Genomic DNA, 18,506 nt, shown 5'->3' with positions numbered 1-18,506 from the left:
ATAATTATACTAAACTGGCTAAAATCCAGTTACATTCAAATTATCTCAAAACAGACCTACATTCGATACCTACTTTATTACTCTTGAATTAAGAGCAGGATATCAGATTCCTTGCAGCTGAGCCTCTCGTAAAGCTGAGATTAGCAAGATCATCAAAAGCAAATAAGTCAATATCTCAGAATAGGAATTGTTACATCAAATAATTAAATTGTATCGTTCAATCGTCATATCCGGCATCCTCGTTCCGTAATCCGACGCAATAGCAGCAGCTCGTGAGGAATTGATATGGTATTCCCAAGTATCCGATGTCTCGAGTGACGTCATCATTGATATCGTACGCTATCATCCGACTTGACTCGCGTCGCGGTCACGGATTCTATAGCGCTTATAAGCGTCAAAGCGAACGCCCCCGCTTCTTTTCTCGTTTTTGTTCTTCCGACGACTCGTTTACTCTCGGCTCTATATCACCCTCGCTTTTTTTCCCCCTACACATCCGCCCGCTACACGCGCCATCGTCGAGTTTCAACGCGGCGCGTCCTTTCGAAATCCGCGCCAGTGACGGAGAGGTTTCGCCGGCACAAAGACATTCCTACGACGATTAAAAAGTCACTCGACTCCTTCTCGCCCGTCCTGAAACGGAAAACTCTTCGGCTTCCCTTTTTCGTCCGGTGATACCGTATGATAGGCGTCGCGTCGGCTCGCGTTACCGTGCGAGATCGCGTTCCTTCGCGTCGCACGTGGACCTGGCGGTTAACAGCTGGACTTGATCGATTAGGATATCGGAGATTCAATTTGGAAAATTTTGAAGAAACTTGAAATAAAGAAAATTGAAATTCAAATATAAGACATCTTTATTTTCCACGAGTCAAACATCGCTGGCAAAATCTATATAATTACCTAATTTTATGTAAATGTCTCTTTTTCTCACACGTACGTAAATCCAACTGTACGTATAATAACAAGCACAGCTGTCTTTAAATCATGCGAATCTGCCGATTTGTTCCCACGCGACGTGACAAAACTTTTAAACGCGCGAGTTATGTTTGTCACGTATCCGCGATACCGAAAACGCCGTTTTAGGAGCGTCCTAATGGCGCAGTTTAGTCCACGCGCACACGATGCACACGATTCGAGTTTACGCGAGGGGGGGGGAGGTTTTCCCCGCCAGGGGATGTTTCGTGGCTCGCTTACCGGGGCGACAAGTTTCTTACCGGTGTGAGACACGAAGTACGAGAAGCGACTCGCGTCGCGTCCCGCAAGATGCACGTAGATATACAATGCAGCATAGTTCGCAAACACGCGCCTCGTTAAATCGCGGGGATTACCAGCGACACGCGGGGCGCTTTTAAGCTCCGCTTACGCGACCGAGCGCTTTTACTCGCGAATTATGTGCACGATTAATCCATTCGTTGCCGTGGATACGTATTGTATATATATATATATATATATATATATATATATATATATATATCAAGTAGGTTTCAAGCTTTTGCGACAGTAACAAGAAAACCTTCAAGAAATTTAGTTTTCCTAAAATCGATAGGAACACCGAACACCGGACAACCAACAAAAATAATAAAATGAGTTACTATGCCTTTCCTCACTCATTGTTATAAATTTATAAACGGATGTTGGCTGAATACTTCGCTACGGTGACAAGGAATAAAAGCAAAATGGCCGGAGCTTTGTTCAAACAACGTAGAACTTTCATCAGCGATTTCTTATAAAAACATTACAAGACGAAGATTATAGGAACAAGTTAGAGACACCTGTTTTTCGTGCGCAACTTAAAGTTGCCTATACTTTTATTCACGCACCGGACAGAAATGTCGCGATGAATCAGCAGACGGAATAATAATATCGTACAACGAAACCCCGTTGCGCCGATATTAACTGCGAACGCCGCGGGGAAAAGGGCTGAATCACCGTCGAATCGATCATTATAGCGGGGGCTACCGCGGCGAGTGTGTGTTTGTGTATGCACGTGAAAAAAAGAAAGACAAAGCGAACAGGGCGGGGAACCGTAAGGGGAGGGAGAGAGAGGGGTCTGCCTTAATAATAAACGGCGCAACATCCGCGAAATGGCGATTTTTCGTGCTCGCTCGTAGTTTACCCGTCTGAAATTACGTTTACCCTCGTTATATTCCGCCGTGCAAGCCGGACGATACCCGACGATAGGGATGGAAGCAGACAGAGGGGTGTGCGCGAGCGTAAGAAAAAAAAAGAGATCGATAGAAATATCCAACAGGCCGCCTACGAATTCGCGAAATTGATGACTGTTTTGATTTTTGAGAATATTTTGCATCTAAATTGATGTTCAGTAATATAATTCGTTCCTAAATTAAATTGCGCATAAATGATAAGATATTTATACATATATTTAAGAATTTTCGATGAAAAAATCTCTCATTTTTAAACATTGGATGGATGCGTGTATTGTTTTGAAATAAAAATTTTATTAAAAAAGATGCCTTTTTTGATAAATATATACGAAAATAGTTACGTTAATTATTAACATATGTGTATAGAAAAACTTTAACATTGTTAAATTGTCTATTTCTATACTATAAACATTTTTTCCATATAATCAGTCAACTTTTAATATGAAAAAGAAATTATTTCTACAAAAATTAAAGTATATAATCTTTATATTCGTTTAAAATTAGAACCGAGTTGCCGTTCACGATGAAATTGAAGAAAATTGGATCTAAGGTTAATAGCAGAGACAATTTTAATAATAACAACAACTTTGTACATCTCGATTATCCGACTATTATTTCCGTTGGCCAAATGTCAGTGGAAACGTCGATTTATTTCACTCGCGATCACGTGAATTTAAAGATAGACTAGTTCAAAAAGTCACTGCTTAATGATCGACGAATATTATCCAATGGAAATTCGGAATTCGGTTACGAGAAATGGACGTTATCACTTAGCGTCGAGAACGATAGCTCTCGTCGACACATCCCGCTAAACAAATAAAAGCGCCAGTGCGTTATAATTGGCTACGCTGTAATTTCGGTTGTCGATGAAACGCCGCCGATGCGACCACATTTACGTCGCAATATTGGAAACCGTTATGCGAATCGTATAAATAATTACAATGCAGCGCTGCCCGGTGCATAATTAATAAATCGTGGTTACAACATAGATACATTTATTACCGCGGCTTTAATCGCGTCGTTAATATTGTATCTCGCTGTCGATCTTTTTTTTTCTTGTCACTGACACGAATTCACCGTGGGGCGAAATAGACAAAATTCGCTTGTCACATTTGGAAGCGAATTTTCGCGTCAATAACGCGGGAACAAAATACCTGCAATTCGACGGCCATTGTTGACCCCTAATACGCCGGAATCGTTACGCTTCCCACTGTAACGAACTAATCTCGAGCGGACCCAATTACATCAGGAGAGCGCGGAGCTATGCGTCCTGTCGATACTTTGCCTGAACTGCGACAACGTATCGACAGCGTGCCCGATTGTCGCTGGAACGATAAGAATTTCGTCGTAACCGTTTGTCCGCGATCGATTGATTCCCCAATGACTCTTCCGGCGAAATAACTCCGCGCGCGCGCGCTGTAAATTTCCGCTATTGGGGGGGGGGGGGGGTTCTCGAAATTACACACCGTGTTATGCGACGTGTCACCCCCGCCTGACACTTGATCGAATTTCGGGCGTGCTTTTATAGTGCTTTTGACTTTCAGTGTTTTACCGCGTGCGCAAAAAGCCCCGCGGAAACTCATAATCCCGAAATAACGAGCGGAAGATAACGTCGAGAAGACGCCTCGTACCGAAATGTCATCGCGCCTGAGCGCCGGAAATATTCCGCGGGCACGCGGGAGTTTCTGTGAACGCGGAAGGCACAAAAATGTTAATAATCGTTAAGATCTACCATCCAGCGCTTCGACGAAAAGTCATAAGAAATTATCTCGTTTTTTACACCTGTGTATTTAATTTGGAAGTGACTATTATCCGCCTTCGGATTTTCAATTCTGTTTCTTATCGGCTAAAGAAACTTTACTTCCTACTTGTGTCAAGTAGGGAATTCAAATAAGGAAAATAATCCTACTTTCGTCAAATCGAGATCGACGAATTTCACAATTTTGTACAATGACATACGAAGAGCTTAGTAAAAGTTGGTCACTCACCACCCGCCGAATATCGCAGTGAAGCCAACAATCTCCTGCTTGGATTGACGGTCCAGCAACAGTCCTCCGATGCTGGTCGATGCTCGCTGACACAGCTGACGCGCACATAGTTGCCGGGGCAAATTCTCCCGCTAAATAAGATATCTAGGCTTGTATTTATAGTTTGTGGTTATTTCAAGACAATCTTAATTACAAAGATTTTAATATTTGTACATTTATAAATGAGAACTCGTAGTTCGTAACATTTCACTGTTAAATTCGTAACGTTAAATTATACTCAATTTGAATCATTTTTAATCATTTCTATAGGTCGCCACTGCTCCTACTCAATATGTCGTTAATTTAACTAAACCAATGTAGTTAAAATAATTCTGTTTTGTGTTAAGACAATAAATTTCGGCGCACAGAGTAGTTAAAAGTAACAAAATGTCATTTAACTCGAGATGTCGGTTTAAATTTCATCCCTTAATATTTAACAGTGTTTAACACTGTACTTAACGACGGTCTTGAATATAAGAACAAAATTATGAATACCTGTCCTAGACGCTTGGTTACTCCAGATCAAGCTGCGCGTGGATCTGACAGGTCAAGCGGTGGCCCGCGGGCTCCGCGTGCGGTATCGCGATATAAGTGACATTTACGCGAGTAACGCAATTACGCAAAGCACATTGCGGATGCGGAGATATACGTTCGACCGCGACCGAGCCGATTGTTTACGTGCCGAGACCACCGATACGCTCACACTCTGCACCCTTGAACTCACTCGTTGCTCGCGGCGCGCCCGCAAGAATTTTGGCAAGCGTCGGTAAACATGGCCGACGCGAACAACGACCGTTGCGCGAATATTACGCGCGCGAGAAGAGGTTACCCGTTTCTACTCAGTCTCTCGGCACTTCGTCAACGTTTCATATGTTAATAGAAGCGAACGCTGCGAATTAGTGGGAGACGCGCGTACCGATGAATCCTTCCGACCGAATCTTTCCGACGAACGCCGATTTGACGAAGCGCGAAACGACGGGTACTTGTCGCGAATGTGGAGATTTATAACCGATTAATACAGTCGGAGTAATTGTCCGTCGTTAATTTCGGCGCTCCCGGCGCTCACTCGTACGCGAAATTCGCCCGGGACGAGGAAAAAGAAGCGAAAAAGCGGAGCGATCGCGTTCCGCACCGACGACGTCCGACGTGAACTAATCGGCGGTTACTACGTGAACCAATCAGAGCGTTTACGCGACGCGGGAAAAATAGCGCGGCGCGACATCATGAGATACTAACGAGATCGGTGAAATTCATTGTTTCCATTATTGTTGAATAATTTTCGGAGTAGTGTCCCTCTTAACTTAATATACTTTCTCGATGTTTCTTGCGTATTTTTGTCAAAGCGTATTCTGATTATCGTTGGTCTTAAAGTCTCAAAAATGTTTTTTTAAGATGCCGATCTTTTTTATTTATAAAAATTAAAATATTTGAAAAATATTGTTAAAAGTAGTTTTCAAAAAATATATCAAAAAGTAAAATAAATTTAAATAAATTTTTACCGTCGAGTGCTCCAAAGATGTTCTAGCGACTTACAATTTGGAAATCGGAGTACAAATGCATCTTTTTTTTTAACATGAAATCGAATTTGTTGCTACTGCGAATCTCTCCGGTTTTGTTCAATTACTTGAGAAAAAGGAAAATGTTTTATCACGCGAGGACTTAAATTTTCAAAGATCAATGTAGAATAATTCAATTTCGGCGACGCCGGTCGCACTTGTAAATGAAATATCGCGTTACATCACGCTCTCATAAAGTTGCGTTAAATCTCGGTCTCGCCGAGAGTGATATTGCACTCGTGCAACGACGGCCGTACGTCCGTCGGGTAATCTCGATCGGACGAGCGGACCATTAAAACAAGCGCAACGTCGAATCGCGTCGTGAACAAACAAGCTCTAGGTGGAAATCCCACGCGTATTACCTCGGGATACTATCTTGGCGGATTGAGCAAGGTAAATAAAATTTTTCGACTCTTGTGCGCAAAATTAAGCGATGACCTCCGTTTGCAAATCTTTCAATAGAACATATTATTTATACTTGCATCCACACGTGAATGGATGGTGAAGCCGTAATTAAATAAAGATACATTTAGATAATCTCACATTTAATCCGTTTGTTGAAGTTTCAAGAGCAATATTTCTCTCTTATCATCACGCTTGCGAATGAAGTGGATTAAGTCTACAATGTTTTATCAGATGTAGAATTTCTCGCATTTACAAAATATGACACAATGTTTCTAATCACCCAGATTCCGTTAAAAAGAAGTGCGATAGGTCATGAACGTTTTAGATTTATACATATCTATATAATATATTAACATAAAATGAATTGTCTGTTGGGCGATTATTAAATCGCGCTTTAATGCGAATTTTTCGAAAATTGCCCGGTATTTAGATAGAAAGAAAATACTCTCGATGTTAACTGAAACCTTCGTCTCAAGATGGAACACTCTCCGTCTCTATTGTACCTTTGCAGGAAAGTTTCCGAGAGAGAGAGAGAGAGAGAGAGAGAGAGAGAGAGAGAGAGAGAGAGAGAGAGAGAGTCCCTCTTTGAAAATCCGTCAACGAGAAAATCTTTAACGGAGAGAAGTCATGTCAAGCGTGCTCGGCAGTTCGGCGGGGCGGAAAGTTTATTACGACAATACTGCGATACTAAATATTTTCAAGTCCCGTAGTTACAACGGGAACGCGACGGCGAATTGCCGAGATTCTCTCGGAAGAGAATATAATTCCGCCGACCTAACGATCGCCGACGAGCCGCGCCGCGCTTTTGTCCTTTAAAGTGTCGCGATTTCGCGTGCACGAGAAAAATTTACTTTGTCGCACGAGTAAAATTCACCATGATTATTCTCCCTGTTAACGCGAGCGAGCTTTCAAATACGCCATGAGAGAGAGAAGGATTTAACAAACGCGAAACTAAATTAACGGAGAGGTTCTGCTAAAAAGAGGGATCCGCGTTATCTTTTCAGTCGGCGAAGCACACTTAAACGGACGGAATCGGCGAATCGGTTTTAATGCAACAACGTTACTTTCATTACAAATGTTAATTTAGTTGAGTAAAGAAACCAGATCTCATTACTTCGACCGTTATTTCAAAATAAATTATCACCGCGTGAAGAGAGCGATACGAATTTATGCACAAACATACATCGATACGATTTGTCGCCTTCGTCGATGCAGGCGCAAGCAACGCAACAATTTCGTTCGAAATGAAGGAACATTCACTGCATGCAGTTAATCTTTGTATATACACCGTGGGATATTGTGGGCGAGCTGTAATTCGGTGCTGACACACTTCTACGTTACTCTCTCATGCACACACACACACACACGTCCGTTTGCCCGGATCTGGGACTAGAATCCTCGTCTGTCTTACCTCGTGCGCCTAACTTGTGCTTATATCTGAAACTGTTGCGAACGTGTCATTACTAACCCATTGTCCTACTGTCACACGCTAACACACACGCGAACAACCGTGATATAACGGATCCGACGAAGCTCCGCGAACGGGAGAGCCGAGCTTTTGTTCCGAAATTTGCAGTGAGACTAACAAATCGCTTTTGCTCTTCGAACGAAGATTTCGGAAAATGCTCGAGAAATCTAAGATTTAATACATTTTCATAAATCGATTACCATCAATTGCTACAAAAGTGTGAATATCGTATAGTTTGACTCTGTTCCAAGTTTATCCTTTAAACGAAGCGACATTAACGAATCCCTATTTGTGAACTTTATAAAAGTGGAAAAAAGATTTCTAATTCGATTACCATGTTATCTTTCGATATTTAATGCAAGTATTAGATATACTTGCGAAATTATGAGTTCAAGATTTTATTAAGTATTACCAGACAAGATATCATAAAATATCGAACAAGATTTTCGAGAAATAGAGAGTCGTGCTCGTGGAAGTCGCAATAAAGTCGTGAGATAGCAATACACGCGGAATCGTCGTGCTCGCCTGATTCTCAGCTCGTGTGATTCTGCGAGAAATTTGGAAATCGCTGTAAGGTCGTTCCGCTGGGTGACATTTTCGCACACGTGACGATTGCAGGTGCAATCATCGTAATTCCTGTTCGGTGGACGTGCGCAGCGACGTTTTCGAGGAAGACCCTTGTCCTGGGACCGGAAAGTACATCGAGGCTCACTACCAGTGCTTAGGTTGGTTCACATTTTTCTATTCTGACGTCGTTTTTCGCGCGGTTGCGGATTACGGTTGCGAGATATCTCAAGGAATTCGCCTCTCGTTCACGCGCTGCGGAAGAGCCTCACGATCTTGGAATTGTAATTTGAGGAGCAAAGAGGATTTATTTCGTCTTATGATTTCGTCTTATGAGCTAATCGTGTCGACGCTAGACGATACGCCCAAACCGTCATGCAGCTTTAACAATTTTTTTCTTTTATAAATAACTTTTCATTACCTTTGTTGTTTTATTTGACGTTGGAAAATTTACTTTCCTTATATTTTTGTTTATTAATTAATTCAATTTTTTGTGTTATTTTACAATTTTATTTGATTTATTTATTTTCTATAACAATCTTCTAATATTGAAAGACAATGACTAACAATAAGTCTAATGTTTTTTAAAATAAATATGTACAATCATCGACTGGGGTTTCTAATTTTTAACTATAAATCCAATTTTTGCCAACAAGAATTTAATCAAATTCTTTCAATTAACGTCTCAAGAATTGAGAATAAAAATTCCAAAAGCTAAGCTTTGCTAAAAGGCTGCTATTATAGGCTTGAATAAAAGAACATGCGTAAAACGGACGAATTTCGACGAAAAAGCCTCTCTCCGAGAGCATCGCTCTTCTTTCCCATCTATTGAAGAAACGAAAGAGACAAGGCTGGATCCATGGCGGTACACGTGGTAAGGGTGTACCATGGTCATTTTATTAAACGCGAGTCGAATCCTCGTGCAGGTGCAACGACCAGCAGAACTGCAGCATCGTTGCGTCCACGCTGCAATTCGGCGATCCTTGCACAAACACACACAAATATCTCGAAGCGCACTATCGGTGTGTGTCTGGTAAGTAAACTCTTTCATGTTTACGTCAGTCTTATCTTGCGATTATTTTGTGTTATTTTGACGTTATTGGTCTTTGCAGGAAATTCCACAAAACTTGCGAATCGTAATTGTTTTTAAAAGTATAAATAGCAGAAATTATTTTTTAAATAAATGCAATTAGAAAAATTAATTTTGACAATATATTTGAAATATATACTTTTTTAAATTCATTTTTTTACAATATTTATTAACGTTGTTTAGGATTTGCATTAAGTATGGTTAACGATCAGCATTGATTTAATAAATATCAGAAACTTAAATATTAATATTAAATTTAATATTTAAATAATAATATTAAGTATTAAATATACATATTAATTTGTCTTCTTTCCTATATGAATACGCTGTTTTATTTTCTATTAATGATATCCAAATCCTTTTCGTCCTTTATATTTGTCTCCCATTGCTGCTTTCGTGTGTCGGTCGACCTCGCGGAGATTCGATAGAGACTGCAATTCTAGTTCACGCCACCAATATATATTCGCGAACAGTCGAATCTCTTAATAGCTTCCAATGTGGCCACAGGAGAAGTAAAACCGATTCCTCTTCTCTCTTCGATTTGCACGTGCACGTCTTACCTTTGCCCGCGCGATTATCGCGACGAATATCGGCGACGTTCGGTATTTTACCTTATCGCAAACCCCCTCGGACACTAAAGATGACCTCTATAAAGATAGTACCGCGAAATACGTGGACCATCCCGTTCTGGAATTAACTGTCGTCGCCATCTTGGGTTAAAGATCGTTTCCTCCTTCACGGCTAGATTTAGTCGCGATATTGAACCGTGCAGTCTAATCTCTTGTGCTCCGTCTCTCATTTTCTCTCTTTCTTCTTTGACCATTTGAATCTTATATTCGCGAAATACTTCTTGGACGATTTATATGCTCAAAAAGCATTTAATTTTTATTCATAGTGTTCGCTCAGCAATTATTAAAACTTGAGATCATTTTCGAACACAAAATTTTTTAATATTCTTTGTCTTTAATGCTGGAAAAAAATAATAAATTTTTTATAGACAAAGTAAGTTTAATAGAAGTATTTCGTAATTTTATTACATTTGTGCTTATACAATATTTTATTAAATTTTAATTTTTAAATTTAAATTTCAATTTTAATGCAATGTGAATAGGAGAGGCAATTAGAGCCAAGCGCGGTAATCAAAGCGCAAACAATTTATAAAAATAAATATATATATATTAACGTACGTTTCGACACATTATTCGTGTCCTCTTCAGCGTTAATCAGCGTTAATTCAATTTTAATAAAATTGGAAAGTTATACTTGTTATAGTCTGAAAATTATATTTTCTTTTTATTATTTCCTTCGGTAAAAAAATCTTGTTTCACTATTTACATTTTATTAGAAAATAAATTTAAATCTGCGAAACTATCTTGATCGATCATGCGCATCAAATATTTTAATAAAATTCAAATATTCAAATATTATTTACTATATCTGATATTCTCAAAAGGAGATTTACTCAAGCGCTCTATCGAATGATTACGATTAACAAGAATCCGATATAAATCCGATACAGCGGATAAGCTCCTTCCAACGTAGCGAGCCAAGAAAAACAGAGATGAGAGTATCTCGGTATCTCCGACCAGCGGATATATCTCATTCCCTTCGGTCTATCGGGAATATACGCAAAGTACAGTTCATTCAAACTCTGTCGAATGATTAACAAGAGTCTAATATAAATTCGACGCGGTGGATAAATTCCCCATCGTATCAATCCGAGGGGAAGAGGGAAGAGAGAGAAGGGGAGAGAAAAAGAGAAGAGGGATGACTTCGATATTCCTGTGCCGAAGAGACCTCTCGAAAGCTTTAAATATCCTGCACCTCTGAAATCACTTTTCTTCTTAATTATACTCAGTCTTCGAGTCCGATAAGCTCGTAGACGAACCGCCTGGTCGCCTCCTCTTCCCTCTGCGAAAGCTCCGTCGCAATGCCAGTCTTCCCGTCCTCATTAAAGCGATCTTGACGAAATATTCGCAGCGGCCACCACCACGACAACGTCCCGGCCGAGTCCGCCGTGGTTCATAACTTCACAGCCGAGTGTTTGGAGCACCGCTAAGCCGACTGTCAGGCCTCCCTCGAGGATTACGACACTGGCGCAACAACCACCCCAGCAACCACCGGCAGTGTCGACCCCGGCGATGCCGATAACGACGCCGGCGAGGTCAGTGTGCTATAAACATTTGAAATACGCGGCTCAAGCGGTTAAAAACCGAGGAAAAAATTTTGGATTTTAATCCAGAATCATATATTTATGTATAATATTTCAATATTACCGTATGTCATATTTATCATGCATATAAGCATTAAAAATAGAACAGAACAAAAGTATCGAAACGATAAATTTTCCCTCGCGTATTATTTTTACGCCATTAATTTCCTTCAATCACTGCGTCTGTACAAGAACAAATATTTTCCTTTACGTCGTTAATTTATATATCAGGCGCGATCTATAAGGTTGTAAAGTTCAGTGTGTACGAGGACCATCGAGAATAACGAGACCCCTCCGTTTTCAGTTCCACGTCAACAAGGTCCTCCGTCGACATCGAAGTCGATGAGGAGGATCAGGACTTAATACCTCCTGCAAATGGTTCTCCGGCGAATAACCCGCCGATTATGTTTGAGACCACTCAAGCTACGACAACGTCCACCTTCGCTCCCTGGAGAACCAGCCGAAGGACCACCGGTAAGATTTTTCCTCTTTTAATGAAAACGTTGGATAATAATGTGATATATATGCCATTTTTAAATATTAATATTATTATCTCAGCAGGACTAAACGGTGTCATTTTGGTTTATGAATTTATGTATAAGATTGTTCGATATATTTTTGGACATGGATTCTAAAGATCCTGCAGAGATCCTCGAGAATTTCCTGGTCGATAACCAATTAGCCGATTACATGCGACAATCTTGTATCGGCAACGGCGATAACATATTTACACAGTAACAAGCCATCCTGCGTCCGGTTATAGGTCCACAGATCTATAAGCCACTATTGTCTTAGGTTTTTTTTTTATTTTCTCTTTTGTTACAACAAACACACCTCTAGTCTATAAACTGACGCGAATAAATAGCACACTTCTGGTTTGATCGCGACAAAGCATTAAGATCCCCCCGGGGAGGACCAAAATACCATTTCCGAGCGTCGTTGCGCACCAAGCTGCATCCCCGAGGACGCCGGTATCGCATTAACGTCGACGCCGTTAACTGCAGCCGTTAGCTGGTCACTTAAGACGATCATACTGACCGAATCGTAATCATATTATTGCAGTACCCAGCACTCTGTACCCGGAGTCCAGTTCGAACGGCCAGTGGTACGACTACGGTAGACAAGTGTGTCCTCCGGTGACAGCCAGGAACCTGTCCTGGAATACGACCAGGGCCGGCGAAGTGGCCGTACAGAGCTGCCCGGGCGGTGCCAACGGTCTGGCCAGATGGCGATGTCTGGCCCGCGGAGAATCCGCCTTCTGGCACCGCGACAATCCAGACTTGAGCGAGTGCCGGTCCGTCTGGCTGACCACCTTGGAGAACCGCGTAACGGACGGCGACGTGATTCTCGGCATCAGCAGGGAGCTGTCGCAGGTCACGAACAACAGCCGCGGCCTGTACGGCGGCGATATGATGATCACTACGAAGATCATCAAGAACATGGCCGAGAAGATGGCCCTGGACATTAAGACCTACCAAGACCCGAATCAGAGGGAGGTCAGCGTCACCGAGCTGCTCCAGGGCGTAGTGAGGACCGGCAGCAATCTGCTCGACAAGGCGCAAATGGCGTCCTGGAAGGATCTCAGTCATCAGGAGCAGATGAGGGTCGCGACGTCGCTGCTGATCGGTCTCGAGGAGAACGCATTCTTACTGGCCGACACGCTTATGCACGAGAAGACCATTATGCATGAGGGCAAAAACATATGTGAGTACTGCTAATGATGATTGGTAATTGCTACGCAACAATTTATCGGACTATGCATTTATTATATCCTTTATGTGCCAAGTAGGGAGACGTTAAGAACCTCAATATCCTTCTCATTAAGCTGCTATCTCTGGCTTATAGCCAATTGCCTAGATAATTGCAGAACATCATGTCGAAATTATGTTGAGAACCTCATTTGCAATTGTCGTTAACGTAAAATAGAATCACGATTTAGCTTAAGATCTAAAAAAAATTTATAATAATAATACTTTTTAATTTTCTATCGCGCATTGCGGGACATAAATTCAAAATATATAAGAGAGAGAAATAAAATTATAATATAAAAAGGAATTATAAATATAGGCAAAATACATCTCAAACAAATTTTCTTGGTTTTTTAAAGATAATTTATAATATTGATTCGTAAATTAGTCACGATATACTGTTATTAATATAAAACTAATTTGTATCCTTTTTGCTGAACAACCTAGAATTCGCGACGGAATTCGTTATCTAACTCGAATCGTCATGCCTCCGGAGTAACTATTTTCGTATCAGCGTTTCTAAAGTCACGGAACGAACGCACGTTGCGCATTCGCCTTCGGCGTACGTTGCAAACGATCGAATGATTTATATTGCTCGCGCACCCAACACCCGGTAATCTCCGGTATAGATAAAATACAGATCCGAATCCATCGTAATTCTCCGGTACCCGCCCGGATTACGTTATAATCCAGACGAGTATGGCGCGCGGGCGCACGCTATTATTATTACAAAACGACGGTGGAATTACGAGCGACTTGATTTACTTCCCGGAAGTGCGTCGCGGCTTGATTGAGCCGCTGTGTACGTGCATCATCAGATGCACGCTTGATAAACTGCATAACAGCGGAGAGCAAAAAGCGTCGGAGGAAAGAAGGAGGGGCCGGGGGGAGGGGGGGGGGCAGTTGATGAGCGACAGCCGGTCGGATGCTGTGTAACGTCCTTCTTTTCAAAAGAAAGATCGAAAGCGCATTAAGTCCTTCTTCCTGGCAACGCCACTGATTGATCCTGCGATCAATTATTAATTTCTCAATCCTTCATTTCGCAGCAAATTGCACAGCGTGTTAGGACTATTGCTCTTTCTTGCAACAAGTAAATTTCTCAGTAAATTTGGAATAATTGAGTTAATAAATTTTAAACAATATAATTGGTTCACTATTTGAAAACTATTTTATTAATTTACTCTTTTTAATCTTATTCAATTACGTAGATAAAAGTCGAAGAAATAAAAAATTCTTTTTCTTCTATTACAGTGGTTTTTAATTTGTACTATGGCACGCGCTCCTGCGTAGGAATGTATTTTTTAAATCAATGATACAATAGTTTCTATTTCTATTTCGTATTTGAAAAAAGTGATATTTCAGAGTTCCATGCAAAATTGTATTATAGTTATAACGTAACTTTATTCATTTATACAACAATAGTGTTTCGATTTCTACCTTAATTGGATAAAATTAAATTTTCAGTATACTTAAAATAAGTGTTTGTTGTACAAAGTTTGAAAACCACTGTTTCGCCGTAATTTAATTCGCGTCTTCCGCGAATTCTACGGCTAGAATTCTCATGGAGCGCATTAAACGCGCCACGGGATGGGAGTGCATACACCTACTTGCTTAATTAGCCACGTGCGTGTCTTCGCTCACAGTGATGGAAGTTCGCGTACTGGACGCGCGCAACATCGGCAACGAGCTGGAAGTTTTCCCGAGCGAGGCAGCCCAGCAAAGGTGGACCGTCTCGAACGATCGCGTGGAACTTACCAGGGGCGCTTTGCTCGACAACAGCGAGGCCGGCATCGTTCGGCTGGTCTTCATGGCCTTTGACAGACTCGAGGAGATACTGCAGCCGCAAGCGGAGCCGCCGTCCGTTGTCATGAGCGACGATCCCCAGCCTCTGCCGCGGAGGAACACTACCCGTCTCCTCAACAGCAAAGTTATCTCGGCGTCCTTGGGAAAAGGCCGGCACATACAGCTCTCGGAACCCGTTCGGGTGTATTTCAGACATCTGGCGGTTGAGAACGTCACCAACCCCACTTGCGTCTTCTGGGATTACATCTTGAGGTAATTTCGCCCTCGCCCGATCCTATTTCCACCTCGTACAATACTAAAAGTGCCGAGGAGTCTTTTCTCTTATTTCTTCATTTTCAATTTTCTCTTCCTGGTACTTCCGTTGCGCTATATACAACACTCGCCACAATTCGCGGAAATAGGAAGTATATTTGTTATTATTTAATCCGTGAAGTTTTTTCATTCAAACTCAATTATAGAGATTCGATATCCTATACAAATTCGGTATTTAATAAAAAGATTTACTTTTAATTAAAGTATAGTATTAAAAATTACTTAAAATTGATTGCAGAATAACATTTTTTAATTTTTATTTTCGAAATTTTCTTAATTTTTAATTGCAACCTTCTAAAAATTTTTTATAAGAACGAAAAACTCAATTCCACAATACATGCAATCATACAAACATACATACACACACATAGGTATATTTTAGAACTAATTGTGAATTCTAGATATATAATATAATAAATGTTATATATTTATTATATTATACTTATTTATTTATTATTATATATCCTGGCTGTATACAGCCGAAAAACCTATAATTGAAACTATCCTCGCGTAGCTTTTGACGCCTGTACATCCGATGGAAAAGTAACAAATAACATAAACAACGACTATCTCCTCTTCACGCGATACCTTATTTCCCACAGCGCTTGGTCGGACGAGGGATGCCAGCTACAAAAGACCAACGAAACTCACACCATATGCGAATGCAATCACCTGACGAACTTCGCCGTGCTGATGGACGTGCACGCCGTCAGGCTGGACATCGCCCATCAGGTCGCCCTGCAGATCATCACGTATATAGGCTGCATCATTTCCGTCGTCTGCCTCGTCCTGGCCATTCTCACGTTTCAATTATTTCGCGGACTGAAGGTAATGTATATAACTGCGCGGCCGCGCCGGGCGCCGCGCCGATCGATCGGCATTCAATCGCGACGAAATGGAATTTTTTGTCACTCTCCCCCTGATCCCTGATTTGCAGTCGGACAGGACGACGATCCACAAGAATCTCTGCGTGTGCCTACTGATTGCCGAGGTACTCTTTGTTTGCGGGATCGGCCAAACTAATCAAAGGATTGTCTGCGGCATCGTCGCCGGCTTGCTGCACTTCTTCTTCTTATGCGCGTTTGCTTGGATGTTCCTCGAAGGTAAGTCAATTTTTTTTAAGTCAATCTTTACTTACTTTTACAACCCTAACTCGGCCAACTTTTTATTTATATCATATAATTTGCAATGTTTTATTATTTTATAAAAATTATATATTTTTTATACATGATCTCACATTACGTTACAGGATTCCAGTTGTATGTGATGCTGATCGAGGTATTCGAAGCGGAAAAATCGCGGCTTCGGTGGTACTATCTGGTCGCGTATGGCGCACCGTTGCTGGTCGTAGCAATTTCGTGCATAATCGATCCACTCAGCTACGGTACCGATCGGTACTGCTGGCTACGCGCGGATAATTATTTCATCTTCAGCTTCGTCGGACCTGTGATACTTGTTATACTGGTAATTGTCCGATACTTTATCGACTAAACCATTAATTAGGAAAAAATCAGTATTGGCGATATAAGATATATCTTATCACTCGCTTCATGGCATGATATTTTCTTTTCAACTTTATAACAGTGATATTCAAAGTGCAACGTAATTGATTTTAACGTCATCTCTTGCAGGCAAATCTTGTATTTCTATCGATGGCGATCTATATGATGTGCCGGCATGCGAACACCACTGTGGCCATGAAAAGCAAGGAACATTCCCGATTGGCTAGCGCAAGGTAAGCACAGCGGTCCCTAGTAGTTTCTCTCTTTTTTTTTTAGTAAATCATATAAATTGCAAACTGTATATACCGTGTACCAGTCAACTGCCAGTCCGTTGTTCGTCACGTTCGAGATTTGATCCTCCCGTCGAAGAGTAGCAATCGAGATGTTTGTTTGGTGCTTTCGGTTTACACGTTCGCAAGCTTTACTTGCTTAAAGAGATCTCTCGAACGCGGATCTTGTTGTCACGCATCTTTTGGCGGCCATGCTGATTTTTTGGTTTTGGTTTTGAGTCCTATGTTTGGAATGAACCGCAGATTTCGTTCGTTCGACACACCACTGTATTGCTGTGATATACCTAGGATATACACGAGTATATCATTCGATTACACAGATTGTAAAAAGATTTGTAAACATATGCAGGGTGCGCCATAGTGTTTCCAAGTGTTTAAAAAAACACCGTCAAGATAGCTTGCTAAAGTTATTTTTTATTTAGATTACTCTGTAAATTATTTGTTTTGCAAAATTCTTGAATTTCACATCTTAATTCTTGCTTTTGGAAATTCTATGTCTCGCGACAGAGTGTCACCAAAAAATATTTTAAGCAAATTTTAATAATAATCTTTAAATGCTTTAAAAATGTTGCAAAGTGTGAAATTTTTCAACCTGTGGATATTAACTTTTTGTTACTTTGTTATTATTTTGTTATTAGATTCCATAGATTTTAAATTTTTCAAATTATATCTGTAGATTGTTAACTTTATAGAAAATAATATAAAATAGGGTAAATGTGTAAAAATGTATATTAATTTATGTATCTTTTTTTTGGAAACGTTTCAGGGGAACACCCTGTATACTATCACATTTAATTTACAGATCTTGTAAACGGAGGCATAGTCAATAGTTAATTTGTGTGAAACTATTATAAAAAAGTATAAATCTCTAGATTTTTATGAAATTGTGAAAATACGTAAATAATTTGGTGATGGTAGTGAAAAAGTTGTTGCAATCCCGATTCGGATTATTACAGATAATATTTTTCGCGATGACAGGTGCTAAAATATTGCTGTCGCTATGTATTTCTTTGTTTACATAACTAATTGTGTCAACCATTTTTGTGATTGTTGAGCAAAAACGCTGTGCTTCAGCGCGCTCGGCAAAAAGTAATGCGAATCGAGCATTGCAAATCAGAGAATAAGTTATAATCAATTAATTAATGGTGCCGGAACAATCACCTAACTGCTGTCTTGTTTCATTTTTGTATTAAATCTTCTACCCACTTCTGTCTACACTGTTCTACATTCTTCTGCATGGCGTGGTTGGTTGGTAGTGGAAAGGAAGAGAATGCTCTTCCCAACAAATTGCAAGCGCACTTGTAAGATATTTACCATTTTTATTATTACTCACCAGTCATACCGTTAACATCGTCTCATTAATCGCC

General features: G+C 40.6%; 1 protein-coding gene across 7 annotated transcripts in view; it reads left to right on the top strand.

Moving 5' to 3' along the window:
* LOC112458001 (latrophilin Cirl-like) overlaps positions 1–18,506 on the top strand; it is a 533,024-nt gene that overhangs the window by 492,135 nt on the left and 22,383 nt on the right. For 5 of the 7 annotated variants that reach the window (XM_025021375.1, XM_025021370.1, XM_025021374.1 and 2 more), the window contains 10 exons: positions 9,109–9,215; positions 11,253–11,436; positions 11,789–11,958; positions 12,547–13,188; positions 14,876–15,287; positions 15,950–16,175; positions 16,285–16,450; positions 16,597–16,811; positions 16,979–17,082; positions 18,396–18,440. In XM_025021375.1, the coding sequence (XP_024877143.1) occupies positions 9,109–9,215; positions 11,253–11,436; positions 11,789–11,958; positions 12,547–13,188; positions 14,876–15,287; positions 15,950–16,175; positions 16,285–16,450; positions 16,597–16,811; positions 16,979–17,082; positions 18,396–18,440 (2,271 nt within the window). Of the gene's footprint in view, positions 1–8,236; positions 8,344–9,108; positions 9,216–11,252; positions 11,437–11,788; positions 11,959–12,546; positions 13,189–14,875; positions 15,288–15,949; positions 16,176–16,284; positions 16,451–16,596; positions 16,812–16,978; positions 17,083–18,395; positions 18,441–18,506 lie in introns of all 7 variants that reach the window. The other 2 variants (XM_025021371.1, XM_025021372.1) reach the window with 2 other exon arrangements.

The sequence above is a fragment of the Temnothorax curvispinosus genome, unplaced genomic scaffold (assembly GCF_003070985.1).
Source record: "Temnothorax curvispinosus isolate PA1 unplaced genomic scaffold, ASM307098v1 QBEX01008590.1, whole genome shotgun sequence".
Classification (NCBI taxonomy): Eukaryota; Metazoa; Arthropoda; class Insecta; order Hymenoptera; family Formicidae; genus Temnothorax; species Temnothorax curvispinosus.
This window is presented reverse-complemented; position numbering and strand designations above follow the sequence as displayed.